General features: G+C 44.5%; 1 protein-coding gene and 1 long non-coding RNA gene across 13 annotated transcripts in view; one reads left to right on the forward strand and one right to left on the reverse strand.

Moving 5' to 3' along the window:
• map4k4 (mitogen-activated protein kinase kinase kinase kinase 4) overlaps nt 1–7,445 on the reverse strand; it is a 103,724-nt gene extending 96,279 nt beyond the window's left edge. For 10 of the 12 annotated variants that reach the window (XM_088912541.1, XM_088912540.1, XM_088912533.1 and 7 more), the window contains exons 1-2: nt 7,102–7,425; nt 6,650–6,715 (exon numbers count right to left, since the gene is read on the reverse strand). In XM_088912541.1, the coding sequence (XP_088768667.1) occupies nt 6,650–6,715; nt 7,102–7,158 (123 nt within the window). In that variant the 5' untranslated portion in view covers nt 7,159–7,425. Of the gene's footprint in view, nt 1–6,649; nt 6,716–7,101 lie in introns of all 12 variants that reach the window. The other 2 variants (XM_088912542.1, XM_088912539.1) reach the window with 1 other exon arrangement.
• Nucleotides 7,446–16,639: 9,194 nt separating this feature from the next.
• Nucleotides 16,640–19,937, forward strand: LOC148835641 (uncharacterized). Its single transcript, XR_016090996.1, has 3 exons — nt 16,640–16,682; nt 18,984–19,013; nt 19,908–19,937. It is a non-coding gene; the product is annotated as an uncharacterized LOC148835641 (long non-coding RNA).
• Nucleotides 19,938–25,016: the final 5,079 nt, after the last annotated feature.

Raw genomic sequence — 25,016 nt, forward strand, 5'->3', positions numbered from 1 at the left:
AACCATATTTGATCAGTAACGTTGGAAAAACATTTCTACAAAAGTCTGTGTTACAGAAACCCAATCAACTCTGGAGTCTTACTCTGCCCCCTTGCCATCATTCAAAAGCCCTGCTCCTGGCTGAGCAGTTGACTATTCTTGCTGTTATAAGCATATTTGTGTCAAATGCCTACACGTCATTTCACAAACTGAAAGGCAAGGACAGCACAGCCACGGCAGCTCCAAGACACTGGGTGAAGCCACACAGGCCCTTTCGCACGAGTGACATTCCAGACAAACGGAAAAGTTAGAATCTGTACGCCATTAATCAAAAAGTGACAGGGTTATACTCATCCAGATATCAGGAAAGAGTAGATTGGCCACACTTTTTTTAACTAAGACTGCAGCAGAGGAACACCACGTTTCGGTGAACTAAAAGCTAAAGAACGAATATGAAAACAGAAGGCAACGCAGCTTGATTAAACTGCATCAGCTTCTTTATCAAGAGGATCTGAATAAGTCACAGGGTACTTCTTTCCTATAGACGGCCAACGCGTTCTTAATTTGATTTACAAAAAAAGAAAAATGTCCTTCATCCGTTGATTTTGCATTAAAATAAACTTGGAATTTATTTCCCAGACAAACCCAACTTTGGCAACTGACAATCATTCTCACCGCTTAAAAATGTATCCAAGTTAAAGGCTTAAAACTTGTCATGGCCCAGACAAATTACACAGAACCTTTAAATGTTTACTTTGTAAAATGTAATACTAATACAATAGGGTGTTCTGTTACCAATTTCTACCACGAAAATAAATTCAGTGTTATTTTATTCCCATTGATTTTCCTGACAGATGTGACTCATCGGCAACCTAAACACACAGTCCTGATTGGAAACGAGGCTAGGAGGAAATCCTGCGAGTTCAAAATGACTTGCTAGCTGCGGTGGCTTGTTTCACATCTGACTAACAGCTCTTGCAGACCACAGCAATTTGAACAAAACACCTTTGTAATAAAACCAGATAAGAGCCCCATCCTCAGCAGCTGCCGTTAACCCACCTGCAGCACAGTTCAGTCCAGCGCTGCCTTCGGCATTCTCCACGCTCCGAGATAAAGACCCGCCGAACAGGGCTCCTTTCACAACAGGCCGATTCTGCGGCTGAGGCCCTGGCACACGAGTGCTCAAATTTGCTTATCAAACCGGCCCTCTGTGACTGCGAGCTGGCTTCCCCAGGCAGTTGTGCCCACCTGGCACGGCCACCAGGGCAAGCAGGCCGGCCTCCAGCCGCCCAGACCCCTCCTCCGGCAAGACTGCAGCGCCAGCGCCGGCCAGGCTGCCCACCAGCTCGCCGCACGAGAGAGAGGGGGGGGACAGAGGCGGAGGCAGAGGGGCCTCAAGGTCTCGGACACTCTCCTCCGTCACACCCAGACCGCCGGGACGTCAGACACCGCGGACCCCCCCATCGGGGCTCGTGTGTATGGGACGGAAAAAAACACCGGCTACCGTGCCAACCGGCGCAAGGGAAAAAAATAAACCGCTAGTTGAGATGCCACAACTAGAACCAGAGAGGGAGAACGAGCAGAGCACACAAAGGCAGCCACATTTCTCAAGACATCAATTTCCAGAAGCCAATGACTGACTAAACTATAAAATGACCACAACTCCTAACTGCATAGCTGTTCCTGGATAATACTGTAACACAGCCATATAAGCCATACCCTTACCCTTCACCCGTGTCAAATATACCACTAAAAGGCTCTACATTCGATATTCTGTCCTAATATGTTTACATGGTCAAAGCATGACCTAAAAGCTGGATTTCAATTCGATACACCACTGGCAGGCTGCTTGCATCTTCCATGTTTCTTCAGACAGAATCAAGTTTGACTAATTTATCCACATTCTCGGCAGCATTTTGCTTGCATACTAGCTACTTCTGGGTTTTCTGCAAGAAAAACATGACTTTTACTGTATTGTGCTTTGAGTGTTTATCGGCAATAGATCTCGCCTGCTCTTTCTAGTTCCAAATACACAATTTCTGCATGAAATTATTTGGTTTTAAAAACAATGCTGTAAATGTGAGCAATTAAAGGGCAGCAGATTCCGAAACCACACTATGATGCGGATTGTAAGCAATATCAAAAATGTTTAATTTTAGGTTTTATTTACAATTTACCCTGAACTGCCCTGAAAGAGTACAGATTATACAGTGCACCACATACCCAGGCCCACATGAGCACTGCAGGTAGTCTTTCACAGCCTGTGCATCACTGAAACACTTACTGCAGAACCCCACAGTCAAAGCAAGACGTATCTAAACCCACCACGCTGCCCGCCCTTCACGTGTCCATTAATGCTGGTACTTGCTCAAAGACCTCTAACAAGTGAGTCAAGCAAGACTGGTTCTATAGCTATGTTGACGATCCCTTGTGATCTTATTTCCACTCTAGATCCTCCAGTTTAGTACTACTTGTTTCCACAACCTCACATGAAACAGACAGCAGTCAGACTCCGTTGTCTAGAATGAATCGGCTCTATTTTTCGCCTCTTCCCGGAGAAGCAGGACGCTGGCAGCGCTGCGGTCCCCGGTCCTGGCCGACCGCTGGAAGAGCCATGTCAGGGGCTCGCGAGTGTGGGCTCGGAGGTGCAGCGGCGGCAGCCCCTGACCTGGGATGTGGACCCACGCTCCTCGGGTCCGGAGCCCTAACCACCACTCCGCACTGCCGCCTCAGAAACGCACGACGTTGGGAAAAGCAGGACGGAGACACGCAGGAAGGAAATTCAAGGACCACGAATGGCTCGCGTCTGTACAGCAGCTTTATGCCAAGGCTCTTCACACACAAGAGGGGTCCAACTTCATCCACCAGGGAAATGTGGCACCCACCTGGGCGGCACCCGACTGCCGCTGTGTGCCGGCGGCTCCGCTGTGAAGCGGATCAGGGGGAGACGGGACAGATTTCAGCCTCGGAACTCAAGTCCAATGCAAGCCAGACCGCGCAGGCCCAAAGAGAGACTTGCCTCGGGGGTCATCCAAAGGCCATTCAGGCCAGAGCCAGGTTTACAGTCTCATCCTAAGGACAGGTCTGGAATTGCAGAGCCATCCGCACGGAGTCTGCATGTTCTCCCCGTGTTCTTGTGGGTTTCCTCCAGGTGCTCCGGTTTCTTCCCACAGTCTACAAAGTCTAGACTCTAGAGACACGCTGGTGGGTTCATTGGCTTCTTGTAAAACTGGCCCTGGTGTGAGCGTGTCTCTGCCCTGCAATGGACTGGCATCCCATCCAGGGTGTACCTTGCCTTGCTGGCACAGGCCCTGGCTCCCCCACGACCCTATATTTGATGAAGGGGTTAGAAAATGGATGGACGGCTCGATGGATGATGACCCAGAGAGAGACATACCACCTGCTGGTCTACCTCCCACTTGCAACAGCAGCCTGTGTTTGGCTTAGAGATCTCCTGTCCAATACCAATCAGCCCCCTCTTCCTAATGCTACAATTCTGCAAGTCATCCCACAGCTACTCCTTCTCCCAGTCCTGTAGTCTCTTAACCTTGGGCATACATTTTCCCTAACCCCCTTCCCTCATTTAATCTAGGTTTAATTCACAGATTTAAGCAGACAGAGTCAGTATATTCTGGGCTTATACTAACTATTTATGTTATGACGTTATGAAGAAGGCAGCATTGACAGTATGATCTTAAGCTCAGAGAAATGCTGTATGGCCACAGTATATCCATTAGCTTTAGGGCCTTTCTGTATGATGCTTTTCGGTAATCTGTTCATCCAGCTATATATAGCCAACTACAGGCTTGTATATTTTTTATGCAAATAGTGCATGTAGGACTTTCACAACAAATCCCAATTATGACGAAACCAACAAAAATATACCCATTTCAGTTTCTGTAGTTTCATGCACGCGCAGAGACAAATGTCCCAAGAAAGCTGATCAGTGTCATATCAACACCAAAAATCTGAAAAGGTGCCTTGAGCATTCAGCACTACTTTAAATTGGATCATTTGAGGAAGTAAAATGTAACCATATAGCTTGTTGCAAACACTGAAGGAAAACTCACAGAAGGGAGAATGCCTATTCCACATTTTACCCAATCCACACATCTGTGACCAAGGGTTACTTCTTTAATATGCAGAATGTTAACACTGAGAACACAACATCCAGTGTCAAACTAAGACCTGCACACATCTGTTAAAGCTACCCGAATGTAAAAACAGCTCCTCTTCACAGCCATGGCCAGGGGATAAAAGTTATCAATATCACTCAGCATTTCTTAAAATACACAATCAAAAAACTCACAAAACAAGTTCGACTGCACCCAAGTCTCCGTTACTAGCAGACACTTCTCCGTCTCTCCTCCCGAGCTAACGTGCACCGCTGTGCACATCAGGGGTCTCTTACAAATTCACAGAGCACTGACCAGCACAGAGCTGGAGGCTGGCTGAAAGAAGACCTGCTCCCCAGTCCGTTAGCACCCCGATGAAACGCGCCCCACGGAGACAACGACCCAGTCCCACGTCTCCTCACACCTCGTGTGTGATTGTTCAGTTTCTGCAGTCTAGCCTCTCCATGACGGGAGCACGCGGAACAGCCCGGGCAGCAGCGGTCTGCCCGCCCGACAATCGACTGGCGAGGCCATCGGCCACAGGCCCAACACTGACCTCCCCATGAGGGACTCACGTGACAGGACCGCAGATCACACACAACACGCTCTTTGTCAAAACCCCAGCAGTGCTGCACGGCTTGCACATCAGGGCTCACGGATAAGGATCTACTCTACAGCCACTCTTCTGGATCAATATGAGATAGAAAACCTGCTCGCTACCTTTCATTTCCTTCACTGCAGTGCGATGCCATCTCAGATCTGGTCTATAGCTTCTCAAGAAACGCTGAGCTATTTTCTAACCACATACAGTTGACAGAGGCTGGTTTGATATGTTTTGCGGCAAATAAAGAGATCTATAAAATTACAGCCCTTTATCAATAAACTGACCATATTTTTTGGTTTACATTTACATCCCCTGAGGCGTCTGTGTTTATAGTGTAACAGTCAACAAGTAATAGTGAAGAAAAGCAAAAACTTGAACTACAAATATGGCTAACTCCACTCATGTCACCAAGACACAGAATTACTTAAGAAGCAGAAGCACTTGTAGAATTTAAAATGAACCCTGATGTACCACTGCCGTAAAGGCTAGAAAATGTGACATTCAGTACTCTGTGAGACTTCTGTAAGAGAAGACAAGCTTTTTAAAAAAAAAAACAGATCCCTCCCACCCCCAGCTCAAAACATTTTTCATTCAAGATTCTAGCAGTCAGTGAGGACAGAAATCAACATCTAGCTCCTCTAACCTCCTAGACTGGGACACCGTGAGACATCCATCATCACACAAGCATCCTCTACACGGGTTTATTTTTCAAATTTCCCAAGAACGAACCACTGGAGGCCATATCAGCTCTGTCTGTTGAATGATTCAGTTTTCCCAAACTGAACACCCCCCAGATCAAAGCCTGAACTTGATCCGACTTGTGCATAAGGGAAGAAAAACTACCACATCGCTACACACCTCTCCGATACTTCCTTCTCTCCATGACACTAAAACTTAGGTTAAAGCCTTGATCTTTCCCGAGACCTCAATACCACAGGTGGCAGGAATCCCAGAAACCGACCAGCCACACCACGCACACAAAGAGCACTGACAGAGCGACCCCCCCACAAAACATATCAGCAAATAAGAAATACTGGAGTGTGCTGGGATCTCTTCATTCAAGACCCTGAAACTGTTTTGGACTGACGGTGCACCCGAAGCTGGAGAGTAAAGACAGCAGAGAGAAGAAAACTTGGGGGGGAGGGGGGTAGTATTAAAAGACAGGACTGCGTTAAAATTGAATCCCATTGTCGAAGAAAAATCTAGTTAATTCGTCGAGGCACCATCAAACCCAGAGGCAAAGCAAAACGGAGAACATTTCAAGTGCAGCGTGAGCGAACTGCATATCAATACTGCCCATTCCTCCCTCTCCCCTCCTCACCAGCAACACGGTCTGCATAACAGGATATGATGTACTACCACACATGCACTTTGGGAGGCTCAGAGATGGGTGTTTGCAAACAGGGTCTCGTTCTTTTCGAAGGGCCTCCACCACTTCTTCTTAAATGCCCAGATCCGCTTTGTGCTCGCACGTTTCAACCTTTAGAAACATGTGTACCCCCCCAAAAAAAACCCAATCTCTCGGAATAAATGACGTAACCCTCTGCCGTCCGCCGTGAGAAATGTCAGATTCCGCCCTGGAAGTCGGCTGAGTGGGGCGGGGGGCTACACCTAGTTTTGTCCTGTGATGACGGCAAGAAGAAGAGACAAGGACAAGCTTTCCCCAAGCTCTGTAGAAATTAAAAAAAAACACGCACCCCAGCACGAAAGCGTAAAAAAAAAACAAACCAAACAAAACAACCTAAACGCATCGGATAACGCGTTATCTGCCCTGCATTGTTTAAAACAATGTGCTCCACAGACTCCGGATCGTCACTCTGCGGACGCCGACCGGGGATGAAAAAAAATAATCATTTGTATCGGCTGCTTGCCGTTCAATCTAGCCGAATGTGGGGTGCGGAGGGGGGGGGGGGAGGCTCCGGTCCGAGGCAAGAGATTTTAAGGCACATACCTTATAGACTTGTCCATAGGTGCCATTTCCCACGACCTCCACCAGTTCAAAAATCCCAGCTGGATCCTAAAACAACAAAAGAAAACGGGAGGTTGAGAACATGCAGGCGCGATTCCCAGCCGCTGCAGTCGGGGTGAAGGCTGAACGGGGCTGTTGCGCCCTGTTTGCTCTGCACATGCCAACACACGGCAAACAAAGGAAAGATCCCCAACTCCACCACGGCTGCCACCCCATCTCCATTGCCAGCGACGAATATGCCCACGGCTTTTCTTTTTTGTCCCCGTCCCCCCCCCCCCAGCACGGACAGATCAGCCCATCCTTTTCGCGAAACCGTCCGATATTTCATTCCGCCCTTCCGTGCGCCGCGGAAAACACAAAGTCGAAATTTTACGCTTTTGTCTGCCACCCGGCACGGCGCAAAAACGAGCCGCCCCGCTTGTCCCGACACTCACCCGCAAGGAGGACAGGTCGATGTCTACCAGACTTTTAGCAGGAGAGTCGTTCGCCATCTTTTAGAGAATAAATAAAAATTGCAACGTCCTGTCCTTCTTCCTTCACGCCGACTGTGCCTCCGCAACGCCGCACGCCTTCATGGGTGAAGCTCGGTGTTGCTGTTGTGTTTTTTTTGTGCCTATTTCTTTATATTTTTCCCCTCCTCCTCCCTTGAGGCTGGACGCGGATCCTCCTTTGTGCCGCCTGAGACGAGCGCACACGGCTTAAAGCATGTTGAGGTGGCAGCTCCGAGCCCTGCGCTGCGAGGTCCACACACAAACACAGGAAGCCGGCTGGCTGAATCACACACACGGAGAGAGAGAGAAAGGCTGGGCCCAGCAACAAGCTGGGGGAGGTGGCGGTGTTGTGTGTGCGTGTGCGTGTGTTGCGGGCGGGGGGGGGGATGGCTGGATTGGAAGATGTTTCAGGGGAAGGGAGGAAAAAAAAGTGGAAAAAGAGCTCCCCCCCCCCCTTCTCCTTCTTCTCCTCCTCCTTCTGCAGGAAAAACACACGGAAACAAGCGGTCGAGGGAAAAGGAAAAAACAGCGAGAGGGGAGCCGCCGTGCGCTGTGCGCTATGCGCCGTGGCCGGGTAGGGTCGCCGGTAGCCCTGCGTGCGCTGGAGAGGTAGCGGTGCTCACGCCTGGGTGTGGCGACGGGCGCGGAAGGTCACGTTGATGGACTCGGCCATCTGGAGATGCGCCAGCCCACCAGGAATTTGATGTAAGGATCCTGGAAAAGAGGAATATATATATTTTTTTTTACAAAAAAAAACATTTAAAGATTTGAGCATCCAGTGAAGTATACCGATCCCCCGAGCTAGGGAAATACACCAGCAAGCCACTAATCAATACATCTGTTGTGGTGGAGATTTGTTCCTTTTTTTTTGTTTTTGTCTGTTAACTAATACTTTTTGGAGAGCTGTCGCGTTGTTACACATCGTAATGGAGGGCGAAAGCGATATATCCGTTAATATCGTCACCTGGGGGAAACTTCAGAACATTATTTTAGCATCTAGCATTTTGTCTTGGCTCTTGGTTCTCGGGTGATCTTGTGAACAAAAAATAATAATAATAAACGCGCAGCTCTCGTTTATCTGTAAAAGGCGGCCGCTTTCCTACGCTGCTGTTCAGTCCCGAAGTGCTCAGGAAAGGTCGCTGTTACCCCCTGCAGTGTGTAATAAGGTTCAAGCCTCCTGGTTAATTAAGATACGGTGAAGCTTGCTCTGTGCAGTCCAGCTTTGTATTTAAATAAGACAGTCTACTTTAGCATAAAATTTCACCATCATTGAGCACCTTAGTATATAGTGAGGAGCTATACTGGTGGATAGTGTTGGAATGACCTAGGGGACCAGTTGTCCCTTCATTGTGATTCCAGCACACAGATCCTTGTGCCCAGCAACGTCACTGCAAGAACCCACTGCAGAATACCCACCGAGCTCCTGGTAGCACCAGCAAGGCAGAAACCCAGTGGCGATGTGATCCCAAGCTCAAATTAATCAAATCCAAGGAAAGCATTTGCCTTGTCCTGCTGTGCTCCTGGCCTAATCTGAATGCCTTATTTGTGGCACTTCACAATACCAAATGAAAGGCACTACAAACATTTTTTAATATTTTATATAGTTCAGGTGGGTAGCTGCTCACACCTGAAGAAGGCTCCACGGCCGAAACATTGTGTTTTCTTTCTTCTCCGTTCGGCATGGAATAAACCTATTACTTGTTCCTTTAATATTTTATGCCAGGCTTAAACAGGGAGTGTGATAAGACTGTCACAACAGGCTAACAGGTGAGGGTGAAGTCTGTACATTTTAGTCTCTAAAGTTACCCTTCCTAGAACCTTCTCTATATTCTGAGTTATCGTTGTCATGCCTGCCTTTGAAAGAAGCATCCTATATGATTTTTACTTCAGGTCCTGTAAGTGTAGCCGTATTTGTCAACACCGCGCAGGGCAGTGGTATAGCATGGAGCACTGCTCCTTGTAGTCCTCGGCCCTGGGTTCAGTTTTGGAGGGGGGGGGGGGCTTATGTGTGGAGTGTGCACATCACCTGCATGTTTCTGTGGGGGGGGGTTCTCAAGACGACCTGTTCTGCTAAAGATATGCTGGCTAGAGTAATTGATTAGGTCAGGTGAATTGGTGTCTCTAAATTCTCTGTGTATAAGATAAGATCACTTTATTGGCCATATACCATTTCTTGCAGTAGGAATTTGTCTTTTCACATACCCCAGCTTGCTCTCCATGAGACACACAGACAGGGAGAGAAGCTTGGGGTCAGAGCGCAGGGTCAGCCATTTATACAGCACCCCTGGAGCAGTTGGGGTTAAGGGCCTTGCTCAGGGGCCCAATGGAGTAGGATTCCTCTGCCGGCCACGGGATTTGAACCGGCAACCTTCCAGCCACAGGCACAGATCCTGAGCCACAGAGCCATCACACCGCCCCAATGTGCACTGCAGTGGACTACTGTCTAGTCTAAGGTGCAGTCCAGCCTTCCTCGCAATGCCTTTAAGACAAGCTCTGGATTACCGCCTTCGTCACCAGGAATAGGCAGCTTTTTCACAATGCATGGTACGGATTCTTCTACATAAGCATAATAGAAGTACGAGTTAAAAAACATAATGTAGTCAAAAGTAGCTCATGTTTCACGTAGGCTGTCCTGAACTGTCCTCTTGTAGGAGTCCCCCAAAGAAGAAGACAGTAACCAGAGGTCCCTCTCTCATTCTGTGACAGCTGGCTGTTGAGCATCTTATATTATAGTGTAATATAAATAGGTTAAACAGTGGAAGCCACTCAAAATAAATAATACAGTAGCAATGTATCACTTGCAAACTCAAGCATACTAAATGTGATTAAGGGTTAATCAGAGCATGCTCATTTTCAGCTGTGCATAGAAAACCCCTGATTTTAATTTTGTTTTCGGAGGTGGTGTTCTTCTCTTTTTCCCTGTGATGTGCCTCCCGAAGCAAGGATTTTAAATCGTGAACACGGATCGCTGGGTCTTCAGATAAGACCACGAGCCCTGCTGTGCTCCTTAAGCCATAACCTGCGCTTACGAGCTTTCCAGGAAGAGGAAACCTCAGCAGATATCTCACAACTCACACTGTGGGACAGAGCTCTGCTCACACACGATCAGCTCTCATCAACTCTTTTAAAAACCCTCAAACAGGAACTGCTAACTCCACATCCCACACCTGCGCGCACAAACACATCGTTTGCATTTCAGTGGGGAAGTTCGGAGTGATTTTTGCCTGTGTCATGTGTTTCCTTCTACAGCGTGTAATAACTTCTATCACGCAGTCCAGCACACTCATATACAGCAAATAATATTTACATTTAAAGTATGTAATGCTGGCTTCGCGATACTGCCTGAATGACTTTGCGCACAGACCTGAGGTCTGGGGGGTTCCTGGAGATATACACACTGAGCATGTCCATTGGGTAAGACTGTCACCACTGAGTGCACATGTGAGTTGAAAGTAAAGTTAACATGGCATCTGCTTGTACTGTGTTGGCCTACCATCTCATCCAGCCAGTAATTTACTGCTTCCCCTGTCTATACACATTTTTAACTTTTCACACACACACACAAACACACACACACTTAAGGCAATATGGGTTTTATTTCATTCAGCAGCAATAATATATAATATAAACTGATCACACAGTGCTGGAGATATGTTACATTTGTTCCTTGTCTAAATAGGAAGTAATAAGGGGCTCAAATGGCTTGGCGTCTGCTTTTTTATGCCCATAACAGATCGGACTTGTTTCCACACTGGATGAAATGGTTGTTCATCCAAGGACTGGAAAAACAGTGTCATTCTATCAAACAGACGTGCTGTCTTAAATAATGATTCAGAAAGATGCGTGATATATCAGGGAAATTCCACTAAAATCAGACAGCTTAGTGTGTTTTGCGTAAGAGTCCAGGCCTGATTTCTGTTTCTGAAACATTTCACTCCTCTTTTCCAGGATCTGACCTGTTAGCCTCACATGTCCAACATGGTCTTCGTCTGTGGCCTGGAAAATGGCTGTCCCATGGTTATTTTTATTTCTTTTATTGACAAGAATCTGACTGAGAAAGGAACAGGTAAACTCAATTCCACACAGGGAGCTGCGTCAGCATGCGTAGGCTGCAAAGGAACAAGTAAAGGTTTATTACCTGCTGGAAAGAGAACAAAGGAAACACAATTGACAAACAAGTCAATTCCATGGTCAAAAGTAGATAGAAGAAACACAGCTACAGCATCTGGGCTGTTGAGCCTTGACACATACCCAGAGAAGGGACACACATACACGGGGACAATGCAGAGACGCTTATTGAACTGGACACCCTATCTTTGGAATTTGGCACGAAAGTGAAGCACACAGAGAAATCTCTTGCATTTGTGGAAGAACATGCAAACTCCACATAGAATGTGCCTCAGGCAGTCTAAGAGACCCCAAATAATGGGCCCACAGATCAGGTTCCAGGGTAATCTGGCATGGGCTCTGGCTTTGCAAATCTCTTCATTTGGATATCCAATCCTAGTAAAATTAGAAGAGATTGTAAGTCACAAAACCATTTTATGAAAATAGAGCAGAAACACCACCTAAACAAACACCACAAAGATGAGCATAATGTAAACTATATTCTGATGTAGTTCCTCTTTTATATGTATGTTTTTGCTTTCAGGGAAACAGTGCTACTGGCTCTTCATGAGATCAGGGTCCCATCTCTTTAAAAAAAATCTTCTCACAAGTTAGTCGAATATTTGGTTTTGAGGTCAACCCTCTTGGGGAAGGTTGGTCCAGAAAGGTAATATTTACATACAAGTGACCCCACTCCTGGCAAATAAAAACAGCAAGGTAACATTAAGTCCCCGAAGGACATTCCAGTTTCACCCTTATTGTTAAACTCGATAACCTTTAAAAGATTATGAAACAGGATGGCTAACCCAAGAGATTTCAACAGTGTACACAGAGAAAGCTTAAGCTTAATCAATGGCATTGTTGTGCAGAGAGGTAACTGAAACAAATGTGGAGATCCCCTACAAAAACACCCCTTTCTGATGATGGGAGTTTTGTATCTTTCAGCTCTGAGGCACAGGGCTTGGTGCAGGATTAACTCTGAGTCAGTAAACCACAAGTACTTCTTCAACAATACTTCTCTGTGAGTGAGTATCGTAACGAACCAAAAGATCCTTAACCCTTAATTAGGTTTAACCTTTACTCAGGTTAAAGCAGTGGTACTGTATGTCTATAACCAGCAGGTCCCAGAATGTGATGTGTCACATATCATCTGCTGACTGTATGTTAATATACAAAGGCTCAGCTGCTCAGATCAACTATGGTGGTATTGATGGCTTTTCCCCTTTGCTATACCATACCAGACACACCCAAGTGTACATGTAAACTGCAGGTATTCAAAGACTACCAATCTGTTGATCCAGGAAACCAAGAATCCTTTCTTTTTTCCCAGTTACTTGTCTGGTTGAACCAGCCTGGCAACCAGGAATAGTCATGACAGAAGGACATTTTCAGAGCTAATTAAAGTAAACACTGGTGTTTTGGTGGAATAAAGCAAGCAGAAAAGTTATCTTGCGGATTATTTGGAGCAGTTGGACACGCATGGTTGCGACAACTTCAGAAATGTTGTAGATGGACATCCAGAATATGGTGTACTTAAATCCAGCAGATTCCCGTCAATCTGTCACCTCTGGGCAGCTGTGGGAATGAAAAGATCCATACAGACAGTGATGTCACAGAGAAAATCGACTGCTGGGGAAAGGGGCCATCCTGCTAAAGGTGGAAGGTTCTTTATAAAGGTAAAACCCAGTCTTGTAGGAGACTAGTGTGAAATTGTAATATTTTTAGAAGGATTTAGAAGGTGGCATCAACACCAGTTTAATATGTCATTTAAACATGACATGAGATTTTCAAATAAAAACGATACCCAGGGCATATCAGTATTCTCACCTGTATGCCATTACACCTTTCCCAGTTTTTTAAATTCTTTGGCATGCTTTTGTTTTTACTGCCCACTTTCCAAAATTTAAATGAATGTTCACCTAGCTTGCTATCGCTTCAGTAAAAGAAGTGAAACTACCATTTCCATTCAGCAAAAGTCAGACCTGTTCACCTGTTTGCAGGTTTCGGGAACAATTCTCATTTTAACAGCTTCTCTGTTCAAGAAAGATGTCAGCTGTACTGGTGTTAGGAAGCAGAAGAGAGGAAGTTTGCGCACAGGTGGGTAAAGAACACAGATGACATCATACAAAACAGTTCATATTGCTGTTAGGACAGCTTCCCTTTTCCTCTCAGTGTGTTCTTTCAGAACCCTTTAGCCTGTGTGGATGTAATTAATGAAGAAGTCACGTTCTCGTGTGACTGGGGGAGATTTAGATGATAAGCAAGCTTATACGGATCATCTAAAGGTTGTAACGATAACCCAGCGGTGCTCGTGAGCGAGCAGGTGTGGGAGCGTTGTTGAGTCGTCGTGAACTGAGTGTTAATGAGAAGCGACGGACAGTGGCACTTGCTACAGCCCAGACAATAAACCTTCCAGAGTAACAGCAGTGCGGCGAGTCTTTCAGTTGCAACAGGTACTAGATCCTCAGTGGCTGTAGGTGTGTATGAATGCTTTGTGAAACTACCTTCATCATTCTTTGGGCATGTCCAGACTCAGCTGATCTTATGTTTGACTTTCTTTTAAATCGTTCAAAGGTCGCATAGTGGCATTTATTCTTCAGGCTTATTTCAGAGTGACTAATAATTTGAGGTGCAGCTGATGTAGAAGTTCGCACTACAGTTCTGTATAGCCATTGAACAATATAGATCATATTTTCTCAAATTACTTTGCGAGGAAAGCCTAAAAAAGTAAAATTGTAATTCCTGTACAGGCAATGATTTTGTAGGTTAACAATCTATAGAAGCCTTTATGTCTTGAAATTGACGTTTTATTGTTATTCCTTTGCCTGTGTCATGTTTTCAGCCCAAAGTGATATGTAATAGAGTGTTTTGTTGTCATAAATTCCATCCACTCTGCTAGTGAGCCCTAAGAGTTTTATCCGAGTGTGGTTGTAATGAACCCCAGCCAATAAATACTCATGTCCCCAGATCACATCTGCCTTCCTTCCCCCTGCTCTTATATCAGTAAGGAGTATTGCATCACGCCCCTCTATTCTTGAGAAGAGGCCCGGAGCCTTTTCCCAAACCTGTCCTTGTCGCCTGACAGGTGTCCCACACATTGACAATGAAAGGGGTGGGATGAGCCATCTTCCCTGGGGCAGAACAGAAGCACCAAGGCCACAATATCACCCCTCCACCCTCTCAGCTCTTTAGGGATGGTTTGTATGCTTGGCTGTTTTGCAAAAAGCACCGTTTTGCAACATTCCACCATGACACAAAATTATACAAAATTCTCCTCAACACAGGCTTTCTTTTTATAGCGGTTCGTCAAGGACGATGGTCTTGCATAAACTAAGCAAAGCTACAATTAAGTTGCTGCCTGTGGATTCTTACAGTAGCACATTGTTTGTCCAGCTGTAGTTGTATTGACAGAACAGCAACTATATACCTGGCAGTGGCGCAATTAAATGCCCATATTCTATAACACCTCACGTTACATATTGATAAGAGTCTTATCCCTGGAAAACGTCTAAATGGACTGCTAATCTTCCCAATGAGTGAGTACCTCACACAGAGGAGATTACTGGTTGTGTTAGGCAGAAACGCCACACCTTTGGGTCTGGTGCTCTGTATAAAGGACTCAGAAGGAAAAAAAGCCACATACCCACTGTGCAGACAGAGAAGGGCCACGGCTTCATGGTCAGTCAGTTGGAGGGACATTATCGCTGAAATATTCCCAAACACGGTAAGAAATAAACATGAATTCAACACCGTTGACAGAAAGTAACTTTAAAAGCCTCAGTGCTTTTGACTAGCGTGAAGGCAACTGCGTTTAAAACAAGTGAAAAATACTATGTTTTACCTTTGCATTACAGAAGGCATGTTAACACTAATAAATTAATTGAATTTATTTTCGGTGATATGATTGATACACAAGTTAGCCAAGCACCTTGAGATTTTCCTTTACTATCTGCACCGGTTTAGTAATGAACAAGAAGAGGTTTCTAACAGAACATCAGAAAATTCATCTGAGGAGACTGGGCAGACTTGCTTTCCAAACTGAATAACATCTAAGGAAGCTCAGCAATTGTAAAATTATTTTGAGTAGTTTCATGACCGGATTGAGGGATCTTCATGAGACATCGTAACGAAAACCACTTGACTTTCAAGTTCAATTGTCTGTGAAGTCCACACGGGCTAAATAGAGCTGATATACCATTAACTGTCCATAAACAGACCTCCTTTCAGCAGATGGCTTTTTACTGGATCTGGCTGGAACTGCACTTTCCTCTTGATCTGTGCATTTTATTACAGGGGATGGAGAAACCACGACATGAATAACCTTACTCGATTGTAGCCCTTAGAATATTAAGGTCATGCCTGCTTGCTTTTAATGGGACTTGATTGGGATTGATGATCTGTCATCAATTCACCCACACCAGGCAAGGTGATTCCACTTGCAGGCCTGTCCGTATTCAGCCCTTGGGCAATAACAAGCAATTAGCTAATTTTCTGTTGGGCTGGGCGCATGTTAATTAGGAAAGGGCTTCCTGAGATAGGAGAGTAATGCCATGTCCACGTTGCATGGATTCTCTTAAGTAAGCCTTTCATAAACAGATAAGGCAACATACCTGATCTCCGTAAGCACAGTAGGCGTCTTAGGGATGGTTTACGAGATACGAATGCACTTCTGAACTAGCGTGATGCACGAAAGACATCAGAGCACAGATTTGCATGAATCGTCTCTTTGTTGTTGCTATCAGATTGGAATTATGGTTCTGAAACCTGGGATCTTATCTATTTCTCGGATATTGATTTTATAACGCTATCGTTATAAAATGCCACCTATTCGTGCTATTTCTCCCATCAAATAAGTTACTTTCCTCTGCAGTTCATTCCTGCTAAAGTTAATTTAAAAGCTATAGGAAGCTTTAAAAGGATCCTCTTTGATCTCTCACAGGGCAACTCTAAAGAAAACTGCTCTTCCTCTTTTTTGTGCCTCTTATTTTGTCTGGTAAATGAATCTACAGAGTGTTTCATAAGCCCAATGTTTGACAGGCACATCATGAAGAACTGTTGTTCCTCCTGCTCTGTGATATTGCATTATCCTAATTTAGGCACTAGGAACAGGCCCTGATTAATTATACCTTCAGAGAGCCTTTCCACTGATAATTGTGAGAAGGTTAGTTTGTTCAAAAAAGCTTGCACTGTGTTTCAAATGGGATAAAAAAGGCAAACAGCAACATGTCTAGTCTGTGTTATTTAATTCAGGCTTGAAACTCATGTTTTTAGTAAAGTGCAAGCGAAGAGTCTTTTTAAAATGATGACTGAACACAGCAGAAATATAACCCTCACTGAGTACTGCTTATTTTACAGGTGTTATTTTGCTTCTCCACGTAGTTTTGCTAAACAAAACGAAATCCTAATGACTTCTAAAAGTAAGTATTTTTGATAATGTTCATTCATTTCCAACAACAAAACTAGGTTCATCTCTCATCTTATGAGCTTATCTTGTAAATATGGTCCTGGGTCTTAGTAGAGCTTCTAAAAATATAGATAAGAGTAGGTTAGTCACCTAACCTTGTTTTGTAATTTTCTTTTTGTCACACTGGGCTGGAAAAACATGAAAGACAGAATTTACGCTTGCCTTGTGGGTGAAGTAATTTTATTGCATACCTGAGTGGGTTGAATATGCTGGTACACAGTACTAGACTTCGCAGTTTTATAAATTTTCTCTTTCACAGATTCACGCTTTTTGGGAGAGTTTAAACGATAATAATGTCAATGTGATGCTTTCTTCTCTGTATTGATTGCTCTGCATGCGCTGAATATATAGGTACACACAGTACTAGACTTCACATTTTTAAAAATGTACACTTTCACAAATACATTAAGAGCTGCCCTGTGATTTGTTTAAGAGAGCTAGAAAGTAGTGTTGGCTTGGTGTTTTTGTTCTCTGTACAACCTGCCCTGGGAAACTCGTTAGGAATCTCACCTGATGACTAAAAAGTAACTATGTGTCATATAAAGGAGTATAAGGCCTTAAAAAAGAGTCAATTTGATTTCCTCCCCTAGCTACACATAGCTATACAGTACATGCACACCGTTCTGATGGAGGGCACTGAATAAGCTACAGGATGTAGGCCCTGCCACTCTTCACTTGGGCACCTGCGGTACCTGAGGTTCCAGGGTGTGTGGCAGCCTTGTGGTATCATCTGTTGTCCTTCTGGACTCATTTACTGCTCTCCAGAAACGGGAGTCCCCTCAGCTGTTTGTGAAAGAAGACGAGGTGCCAGCTTCAACAACATGCCTCGGTAGCTCGTCCCATACCTCCCACCACCCTCTGTGGAAGGGCCTCCTGTTCCCCTGTTGGAGAACAGGACTGCGGGTGCTTTCCGTCTGTGTTCTCTGCTTTGTGTTTCACTGGGGCTTCTGAGCACAATCCATCGGGTGGACACGGTCAATTTGTTCGAGGGTTCTGCTCAAGTGAGGTTAAATCATTATAGTGCTCTCGGTTTAAAACTAGAAAGGCCCTGTTCCTTTAGTTATCTAGTTATCTGTTCCTTTAGTGATAACATTTCTTTAAACCCAGGAATGTGTGTGTCTGCTCTATGCGGGACTCATTCCAGTTCAGCAATATTTTTTGCGACCATTTTGTGACCACAAACATGTGCACAATATTCTGTATGAGTTTTAACTTGTGCATTCTACAATTTTATTTAAACAATGTTTCATTGTTTATTCGGCCCCTTTAAATAATTTTCGTTTTCTATTGATGAATAGTTAATATTACGGAATACATTATTCATTTCAATGGCTGTATCTTCACGATTTAATATTTAAGCTGTCGCTGATAAGCAGAAGTTAAAACACTTTCTATGGTATATCTGTCTGCGACAGAGACGTTTCCAATCTTTTTTACCTCCGACTAAGGTATTTTCACTGGTTGCTCTTATCAGGTGGACACTGCCCCGCTGATAACCTTTCAATATATTGGCCAAGCACAGAAAAAGCTTTTAGAGTTATGCTTTGTTTTGGGGTTTTTTTTGTAAAATATTATTTTCTACAGAGTTCTACATTTTTACAGAGTTCTGTAAAATGCTTCCCATAGAAGTCCACAGAGGAAGTAGTGACAGCTTTTTCATAATCAATACTAGGATTACAGTTACATATTGAAATGCAATAGATCGTGAGCAGATTGTGTAACCACAGCCTTTTCATTATGTCAGCTGCGGAGACACCTGAAGGCCATTGGAAATTGGTTCGCATTTTGTTTCTCTCTACACACTCAAACACACTGCATCACGTCTGCTGTCTTGTACATTATTCTCTACTCACAGATATCCATGTACAGTATAGCCAAGTTATCTGATCAGGGGAGCTGCTTCTCACAGCTTTGAACTCCCAGCACCCTTTCAGTTTCCAGTGGACATCGAGTCACACTGGACCGAAGGTCCTCAGTCTTTTCTCTTTCTTTCTGTTACCTTGATACATCCTGGAGCTTAACGGAAGAGAGGTTAAAGCCAGCTTGAAGGCTGTGTCCCACCTGACGGCAATGTCCAAAAAGCAAAGATGCGAGATACAGGAAAGAAGCACATGCAGAAGACTAGAGTTTTGCTTACAAACCAAACACAACTGTTAGATAAGAGCATGTTGAAATGTGGGCCCACGCTCCCTGTGATATCTGCATGGGTCAGTTACCAGCTGTGTAAACTGTAACCAGTCTTCAAATGTTGCAGGTAAAAGAACATTAACCCTACCAACGTACGGTGAGTATGAACCGGTCCAACTGGGATACTTTTAAAGGCACATTAAAGGGGATTATTTTCTTTTCCTTTCTCTTAATTTGCAGCAGGTGAAATTTGCAGCATTTCAGTTTTTGTGTTGCATTCACATTGCATTCACATTTTCGTCTTCAAATGCTAAATAGAAACTTTACTCCGGCTTATTCCCAGCAGGTGCTAGAAGCTGCTCAGTTCTCCAGAGCGCGACACGTCAGAGATCAGAAAATCCCTGACTGTCTTTCCAGAGTCTCCTCTAACCGAAATATCTGCTGGTGGCTTTTTTGCTGCCCACTCATTCATTGCACTTATATAACAGAAACATTTGAAAACCTAGAAATGAGCTTTTCCCCTTACCCCAGCCTGCTCTCGCAGTTTTAAGGGGTGAAGCATAGCAAAATATACTACTCCCCTGTAAACCAAGATACAAACTTTTAAATTGATCATTAACATGGACAAAATGCCTAAATATACAGTACGCTCTGTATTTAAGGCTAAGGCTTTCCTTGTGGGAAAGTAATATTATTCATCCATTTAAGTCAGATAATTTGCTATTTTTCTGGGGAGGGGTGAAGGGGGGTAGCTCTTATGACAAATGTGATTTACCTGTCAGAGATAAAGAGCCTGAATCTGGGAACTTGGTAAGTAGTTTCTTTTTGGAATGTGATCATTTCGAGATTTCACGTTTTCAAAAAGCTGCCCAAACGAAAAATGCTGTCTTGCGAGCATCAAGCGAATGTCAACCCATATACTCTAATAAACTGGTAGCTTCTGTACTTTATTTTAATTTGAAAAACTAACGTTGAGATTCATCCAAGTATATGGCAGCTCTTTCCACATTCCCTTCCCTGTGCTGAAATTTCTCCCACTTTCTCCTTTCAGTTGCACATCAGACATTAGAGGCATCCTCAGCTCACAGTGGTAGGTGTACGTTGCATCCTTCTGTACAGTGAACTTTGTTTCTCATTTTGTTTTCATCAAGGCAATGTACGGTAATGGGCAATGTGTCTTTCTTCTTGTTTCTCTTCAAGAGAAAAGGACCGGCTCCAAGCAAACAGTGGAATGGGTACCAGCGCCAGCAGCCGGGCACGGGGAGTCCTGTTCTTCTGGACTGGAGTACCTCAGCGAGGCAAGACAGCTTTTCACTGGCCTAGCGTGCAGAGCAGTTCCCCGGGTCACCGTTTCAGGAAGTGCTGTTATTTCACCTTCTGTCAGCACTTGATGCTTTTGTACCCCCGCAGAGTAAGAACGTTACGTTTGCCTTGATCAGCAGAGAGTGGACATCCCTTCGCCACAGTTTTTTTCCTAGTAAATACTATATAGATAATAACAACCGCGTCATTCTCCCTAGTAAACCATTCCAGCATAAATTCCCTCTTAGGTTGTGTTCTAATCTCTGTCCTGGGTGTCTTTAGAGGTGCTCTGAGGGTAAAGACTAGAACTGTTGCACTGCTGTGGAGAGCCTTATCAGTGGCTGTGCTGGGTTAAACAAGGCCACTGTGAGAATCGGGCTCTAAAAAAGAATTATCAAATGAAAAAAAATGGTTAAATGGACACCACTTTACAAACCAAAACTTCCACCCTACGGAAGCACGAAAAACATTCTATACTTAATACTGAAATGTTAAGTTAGGTTAAACTTTAAACCTTTTACATGTTATTTGTATTTCTTCTTTGTGTAATTATTAATGGCGGTTGCGGTTGTAGTAGCGGGAGTAGTAGTGCTGTGTTTTGTCTTTGTTTTTACTTTGGAAAGGTTGTTTTATCGGCACCTGTTCATTTTTATTACTTAGTCACTTTTATTAGAATGCTCCTTTTTAGCCCTGCTAGTTTTAAGAAAAATCTTGGATGATTCCTAAACCATGTAGCTCATCTAGAACAAATGGCAGAACACCAGATGATCGATCCTGCCCCAGGCCCAGGCAGTTTGGGTATTGCGAGAAATTAAGAAAAACACTGTTTGAAGAATCCCATAATGCTGTAAGACTAAGGTGGGTGTTGACAGCTGTTTTGAGTTTTGTTATAAAGGCATTATTGGGCGTTGAAAGGCTGAAAGCATTAAAATAAAAATGATAGCTACAGGGAGAAAGCCTGTTTTTGTTCTCAGTCTCCTGGGAGACATTCCCAGATAGGTGTGCACCGAACCACAGATTCCAAACACTTGCTAGACTGTGCATGCTGTTTTGTTCCAAGACGCTTTTATACACTGAATTGGGCCCATTTTGAAATAAGACCACTGCAATGCTAAAAGACCAAAGAGAGATTGGTGGGGCCTTTGGCTGCCTGCCAAATCGAGTCCTGTTCAGTGGGTACAAGAATGAAGGACTGGACACAGGCTGCTGTCTGGACAAAGCGCCAGAGCTGCAGGAGCTGTTCACGGCCCTCCATTCATGAACAGTCTTGTGCGGAGCTCTGTGGCAGTCCAGGTGGACAGCACTCCAGCCGAAGGCGCCCAGGCGGGCCCTGGCCTCAGCACATTTCAGTCTCGGGACTCCCGCTCTCGAAATGAAATCCTCCGCGCCTGCCAGCTGATTAACACAGCTCGCTTTCATCCGTCGCTCACACCCTGAGCTCCCAATCTGTCGCAGGCGTCCCTCAGAACATGCCTGGTTTTACATACTGTATGTTTCCTGAAATTAAAGCGCGCTCCTCCTCTGTTAGGTACCAAATTACTTCACTGCTGTTCGGACCCGTGTTTTATAGCTGATACGGGCGCTGTTGATGTCAGTTTCATTCCCTGGGTGTTTTCTGTGGCTCTAGGTGGGCAGGCAGCTTGTTCCAGCTTTAAGAGATTGGGGTAGGGATTGGCTCCTCATACAACAACATTTAAAACAACGTTATAGCCCAATAGTCCCTTGATCTCCCTCACAACCTTTTCACACTGTGAACAGGCTTTTCTGCTGTTATTCTGGTGGAAAACACGTGAAGAAAAGCTTTCCATGTATTTACGACGCTGTCATATCTCTGCCTCAATCGCCCCTTTGGGTTCTGAGTATTTCCTGTATATTGTGAAATCTTGAAGGCACGACGTGAGATAAAAAAGAAACAGGGAAACCGAGTTGAGATTATGGAATTTAATGTCATGGTTTCAAGTGAGCATAGGTCTTGAGAAGTGGAGACAACTAAATGGAGTTTATAACACAGGTTCAGGAGGGATGACAACAACCCAGCTCAATCAGACTCTGCTGTCAGTAATTGGCAATCGCTCCTGACATCCATTCCTCTCCCAAACGCTATAAATACCTACGAGATCCCTATCTCTCTTGTCTCTTGCATCCCACCTCCACCCCATCTCCCCCTCTGCAGATGCCCCTTGGTCACCCTGCAGGGTGGTCCTGGCCTCCTTGTCCCCTGGCCAGGAGGTCAGCCCTCAGCCAAGCGGGTTAAGCCAAATTTTCACTCCCATGACGCTTTAATCCTGGGTGTTGTCATTCCTAGTGAAAGAGGAGACTCCTTGTATCTCCTGATGTTTTGGATGGATGTTTTGATGATTGAACAACAACAAAAAAACAAACAAACACTATGCTCTTAGAAGTTATAATAAGTTATTTTTTCCCTTTCAATGTGTCTTCAGCTGCCTAATTCTTCATTTCTAGACTGGCATACGCCACTGTGGCCATACCTGTAAGAATATGGAAGAAATCCTAAAGCACGTTCTTTGAGGATTTATTTGAATGCCTTGCCTACGTATTGTTTGCTACCGCTCATAATTACTCTTTCCTGTCCAGAACGCAAAGGCATGATGAGTAAGGCAGGCAGCTTGTTTACTCTATGGGTTTACAGATAGACCACACCTCACAAGGCATGAAAGCACCAGAAATACTGTAGATTGAGGACGCTCAGCTGACAATCATTCTTGTTAATAATATTCTGGAATTAATGCTAATTAAGTAATACTGGAGGTATTAGGATATAATAACCGAATACTGAAAAAGATGAAGCGAGCTGGGTTTTCTCAAGCGTTCCAGGGATTCAAGGTTTAGCTTGCTGTCAGGAGTGACTCATGCACTTTAAATAGCTGGAGCCCATTCAGGCACATTCCATATGATTATATGATGATGCAGATCTGATCAGGCGCCTTCATGTCAGTGATTAAGGAAGAGACTGTGACGGGGGGATGCAGACCATTGGCCAAGTCTCAGCTCAAGCCCCGAACCTCTGTGTCGTCAGATATATGTTCCAACAAGCAGAGGGCAGCCCACGTCAGTCCATTTCCACTCCTGCTTTAATGCAATTCATAGGCCCAAGAGCAGGTGGGATGCTCTTCATCCAGAGCTCCAGCTTCCTGTGGTATGGAAATGTTAGACCTTCTAGAAGTTCAAGAAGTTCAAGTAGGGAGCTGCGTCATCATGCGTCAGCTGCAGAGGAACCTAGGACTGCAAGGAAAATTGTTTATACCATGGTTTAAGGTTTATTCCATGCTGAAAAGAAAAGAGACACAACGTTCCCGCTGTGGAGCCTGAAGAACTCCACGCCCGAAGAAGGCTCCACAGCAGAAACGTTGTGTCTCTTTTGTTCTCAGCAGGGAATAGAGCTCTACTTGTTCCTGTGTCAGACCATTGTTCAACTACAGCCTGAAGGTGCCCGTTAAGCCAACCCGAGGTAGAAAGATCAGTTTTCCTCGCAGTCCGACCATTGGCTTCTGTGCTGAATGAATTGTTCACAGCAAGTGTCCCTTCAGGCAAGCGATGAGCTCCATCACTCCTCACCCCAGGAGGCCTTTGTGTTGTTTACTGCAAAGTGTGATACTCAAAATCCTCATCACGTGTCCAGTATGTCTTTTTACACAGCTGATCTGCTTGTTTCATACACATTTCCTGTCTACCCAGAGTTTTCCTATGACCTCCCTAGGGACTAGGGAAATACAATACAAGTTCAGGATGACAAAAATTTAAAAAGAGAGATTTAAAACTCACACGCTCATTTTTCAGGGTCAGCATTCATAGCTGGAAGAACCCATAACATGAAGTATTGAAAAGCTTCAGTTTCAGCTTCAGGCTAGTCTCAACCAGCTTTGTATCTTTCACACACACGGAGAAGCTCAGAGCATGGAGAGTGGTGTTTGGTCACATTGATCTTGGCCAGCATACAAACACCAGACGTTTGCAAGGCTGAATTTGTTTTGAGATTTTTTTCAATTATTCCTAAATTACAAAAACCACATTATTTCCAACAGATTTTTTTTTAATTCCATGTGGTAGTAGTAGTAATAATAATAATAATAATAATAATAATGTACTTGAAATAAAAGTTTACATTTTGATTCTTTTTTGACAATTAATTAAAAAGAATGGGAATTTTCTGGCAAAGCTGGCTGGTTTTTGGACAACCTCTAACGTGCGTGGGAAACAACTGGCTGCAGTCATTTCACGATGGCTTACTAGCGCTATCTACTGGGGAAAAGCTGCACTTGCAGCTCATTCCAGAGGCATTGGAAGTTCTGCCCAGCAACAGCGGTGTAAATGCTCTGTAAAAACCACTGCTAATGTACATTTGTTCAGGCCAGACCAGGTGGTGTGTATGCCTGCTTGATCCCTATCAGTGGCAAAACGATGTTTTATGCGGGGAATAACGACGGCACTTCATTGTCAAAATGTCCATAGCCTACCAGTATTTTCCACTCAATTAAAATCCTGATGCATACTTTTCAGGAGAAAGGATTGAACTTAACTGAATGACTATGTAGTGGGCAAGACAGCTTTTTGCAAGTGCTTTGCAGTAATTTGGATATCCCAGTACCTTTTCTGGAACTTGAATAGTTGTTCAGCAATACTATACTTACTGCTTAAATTGTCTCAGATTAAAAGACACATTTAAAAATATTAAAATATATGTAGCCAACATAAATCACAGCTGACAGCCCAATGAAGCTCAGCAGGTGTGAGCCTGGTCAGTACCTGGATGGGAGACCTCCTGGGAAAAAACTAAGGCTGCTGCTGGAAGAGGTGTTAGTGGGGCCAGCAGGGGCGCTCACCCTGCAGTCTGTGTGGC

The sequence above is a fragment of the Atractosteus spatula genome, chromosome 4 (assembly GCF_055471065.1).
Source record: "Atractosteus spatula isolate fAtrSpa1 chromosome 4, fAtrSpa1.hap1, whole genome shotgun sequence".
Classification (NCBI taxonomy): Eukaryota; Metazoa; Chordata; class Actinopteri; order Semionotiformes; family Lepisosteidae; genus Atractosteus; species Atractosteus spatula.